Below are 3,479 nucleotides of genomic sequence, written 5' to 3'. Positions count from 1 at the left end.
ATTTTCAACGAAAGAGATGAACCTTCAAATAAAAAAAATAGACTATTATAATATAACATAATTATAATATTATCATTATTAATATACGTATATATTTATATAATTAATATTTTATACATGAAATAACATAACCTTAAAATATACGCATATCAAGAGGCGCGCGATCTATTCAAATCATGAGAATCGTCAGCATCGAAATCTGGAAATATTAAAATCCCAATCTACTGAATTTATTTTAAAGCAGTTAGCTGTTAGCAGATAGATATATAAATAGAATCGACAAAGTGCTCCAACCGACAATCGTGCATCTTCGAGTTTTCAAATTCAGAAGAGGAGAAATGGGTTGCGCGCGCAACTCAGTCGTTTACAGCGTCTCCTACTATATTCACACGGACATAGCCCTCTCATAGTATTGGACCGCATCTCGTTTCAGATCTGGGATCACTGCACTGTGTCGGTAAGACCCCCCTCCACATTTTGCCGCCTGGCTGAGGTTGCTGCGTGGTATAGTCGCGTCAAAAAATATCCATGCGCATTACTTTTATAACAAAACCTGTAATTCAGATCTGACACAAGGAATTCTACAAAATAATTAAAATTTGAAAAGAGAAGTATAATCAGGGTATCATATAATAAAATTAATATAATATATTTAACTATATATAATATTATAATTTTAAGAAGCTATAGTTTGTAATTGTTTAATTCCAAATGATTCTCATAAACAAATTTTATAATTTCAAAAGGTTGGAGGCTATTTAAACTTTTTTGGTTTAATAGATAAATGAAACTATATATAATATCATGATAATATCACATACTGAATTATATAATTTATTTTCATTATGTACAATAATATACATCAATTATAAAGTAAAAAATATAATGAACACAATATAATATACAACAAAATATTAATCTCGGTATTAATGTTCGGATATTGCATATATATTTTTATTTTGAAATTGTGCGAAATATTCAAATATCATTAGAAACGCCAATTTCTTTAAATCTTTTTCAATCGCAATTTTAGTAGCAGACTAAAGTTTTGTATCTTTATTACTTTCCACTATTATTTAACATATCGCTTCTTCTAATAACAATGACCTCGTCACTGAAGCAGCAATTCAAATCGTCTTATCCTGTTCTTGCATTTTTTAAACTTTTCTGTAACGTAACCTCAATTATCTTTCACCAAACGTACACGCGACGCACACTCGAAACTGTTCATTCTAACGTTCTCCTTCCACTTCACCCTAGTAAACTCCACCCACTTCTTTACTTCGACCGGCAATCGTGCACCTTCAAGTTTTCAAATTCAGAAGAGGAAAAATGGGTTGCGCGCGCAACCCAGTCATCGTCTTCTAGTATATTCACACGGACATAGCCCTGTTATAGTATTGGAGCATATCTCGTTTCAGATCGGGGATCACTGCGTTCCACTCATAGACATAAGCAGTATAGACCCTCAGTCTCTTTGATCTGCCGACGATCCTGTTTAGAGGGGGAGAGGGGGAAGAAGGTGAGAGAGAGGGATGGGGAGAGAGAGGGATGGGGAGAGAGGGAGAGGGATGGGGTAGAGAAGGGGGCAGAGAGAGAGAGAGATCGAGAGAGAACGAGCCGACCGAGTAATGTTTTCTCTTTCTAACACGGCCACATGGGATAATGACGTTGCGCCCCACTCTCGAGTGTACTGTTGGCGCCAAGAGTACACTCTCGAGTGAGTGGGACGCAACGTCTTCATCCCATGTCTTCCTTCTCTCTAATTTGATCGGATATTCGCCGCGCGAGAAGGCTTGTTAAGGGATTCTATTTTTAAATATACTAGCAAGAGACTTAATGTATTTCGCAATGTGGGTTTAACTTGCGTTTATTAAAGATAGGATAAACCCATACGTTACATGTGTGGAGTTGCTAGGAATGCCTTGTAATCTGCTGATTAATAAAAAAAAATTTTAAGCTTTCTAGCTGCGTTTAAAATTTCTTATTATCTGTGGAATTTTGTGAAAAATAATTTTTAAAGTAATTTAAACAATTGAAAATTGACATAGTTATAGTTTCTGAGTCTTACTTTAATACCGGAAAGGAGTGCTTAATTAATAATTTTTTATTACAGATGGAATGGTTGACTGAAGAGGCTTTAAAAATATATCGGCAGCACATGGATGATGAAGTGAGAAGAACACATCATGAAACACTGCGTGCGCCAATGAATATTCACAATATAATTAACAACCATTGGCAGCCGCCCAGAGGTGGAAATTATTAATTCGTGAAAAATGTTCTTCAAATACTTTGAAAATAAATTAGATACAGTCGGTTAAATAAGAGCGTGGTCACTGTTGTGCGAAAATAAAAAGACTCAATACGAAAATTCATGCAAATACATTAATAGCAGGTCCAATCACCTTCTGCGTCAATAATGGCTTGACATCTTCGAGGCATACTTTGGACAGAACCGCGATTTGGGAAGTCATCGACATTTTTCACCTCTTTGAAACGATTCCACCATTTACTCACAAACTGTTTTGACTTCTGCATATATTTCGCAGCAGCTGCTTGGGTCATTTTGAGAATTTTAGGGCGCGAGCACAAAAAAACTGCTTCGAAGCGCGAAGCGTACCCTGGCAGACCAAAGGAACCGATTAGAGCCTCTACAAAGTACCCCTAAAGACCCCATTGGTTCCTCATTCGGTTTTTGTTGCAGCGTTAAAAACTTTAAAAAATAGAGTACCTGTCATTTTCATCGGCCGAAGGTGCCTTCAAGTGCATCTTTTTTTAGTAGCATTTAATAAGCGTTCCGTCGATAACTTTAAGAATTTTGTCTGGCTGCTAGCGCCACGCAGTGGAAACCTCAGATGATTACTCCGTGAGTTTCTAATAGAAAATTTAACGTGGAACCCGAATTTCAACAGTTTAAAAGTTGATCTTGATGTTTTGTTGAGTTTTTTAAAAATGAACCAAATGGGGACCCAATGGGGTCTTTACGGGTACTTTGCAGAGGTTGTTTTCGGTTCCCTCGGTCTGCTATAGTGTGCGGCACTCAATTTAGAAAAATGCTCGGTTCGTATTAAAAAGAACAGTCAGCTGATTCTCTTTCATGAAGCATGAAGGACTATACTGACCTCTATATGAAAAAAATACAGCATTCGCATTTACCAATCGCTAGTAATCGTGACCACGCTCTTATTTAACCGACTGTATTTTAACTTGTATTTATATGAAATTTGAAGCTTTTGTGAATCATCCAATTTAATCTGACAAAAATACAAATTACTTGTATGTTTACTGTATTTTTTTCCAAATACACGAGATTCAGTTACTAATTTATTTTAATTACACAACCCAAGTAATTTTGATTACTTTTAAGTTAGTTGGACTAGAGATCCTCTAGGTAAAGTTATGTCACAAACTCACACAGACTTCCCAGCTAACCTGTTACCGCGGAGTACTCCGTGCCAGTTATCATCCTCAAAGTC

The 3,479-nt window shown here is 36.2% G+C and overlaps 1 protein-coding gene across 1 annotated transcript in view; it reads left to right on the top strand.

The window, feature by feature from the left end:
• Window positions 1–2,847, top strand: part of LOC117173152 — a 43,077-nt gene extending 40,230 nt beyond the window's left edge. Inside the window, exon 4 of the mRNA XM_033361556.1 lies at window positions 2,117–2,847. Within this exon, the coding sequence (XP_033217447.1) occupies window positions 2,117–2,269 (153 nt within the window). The 3' untranslated portion in view covers window positions 2,270–2,847. The remainder of the gene's footprint in view (window positions 1–2,116) is intronic.
• The last annotated feature ends 632 nt before the right edge of the window (window positions 2,848–3,479 follow it).

This window comes from Belonocnema kinseyi, chromosome 5 (genome assembly GCF_010883055.1).
Source record: "Belonocnema kinseyi isolate 2016_QV_RU_SX_M_011 chromosome 5, B_treatae_v1, whole genome shotgun sequence".
Classification (NCBI taxonomy): domain Eukaryota; kingdom Metazoa; phylum Arthropoda; class Insecta; order Hymenoptera; family Cynipidae; genus Belonocnema; species Belonocnema kinseyi.
This window is presented reverse-complemented; position numbering and strand designations above follow the sequence as displayed.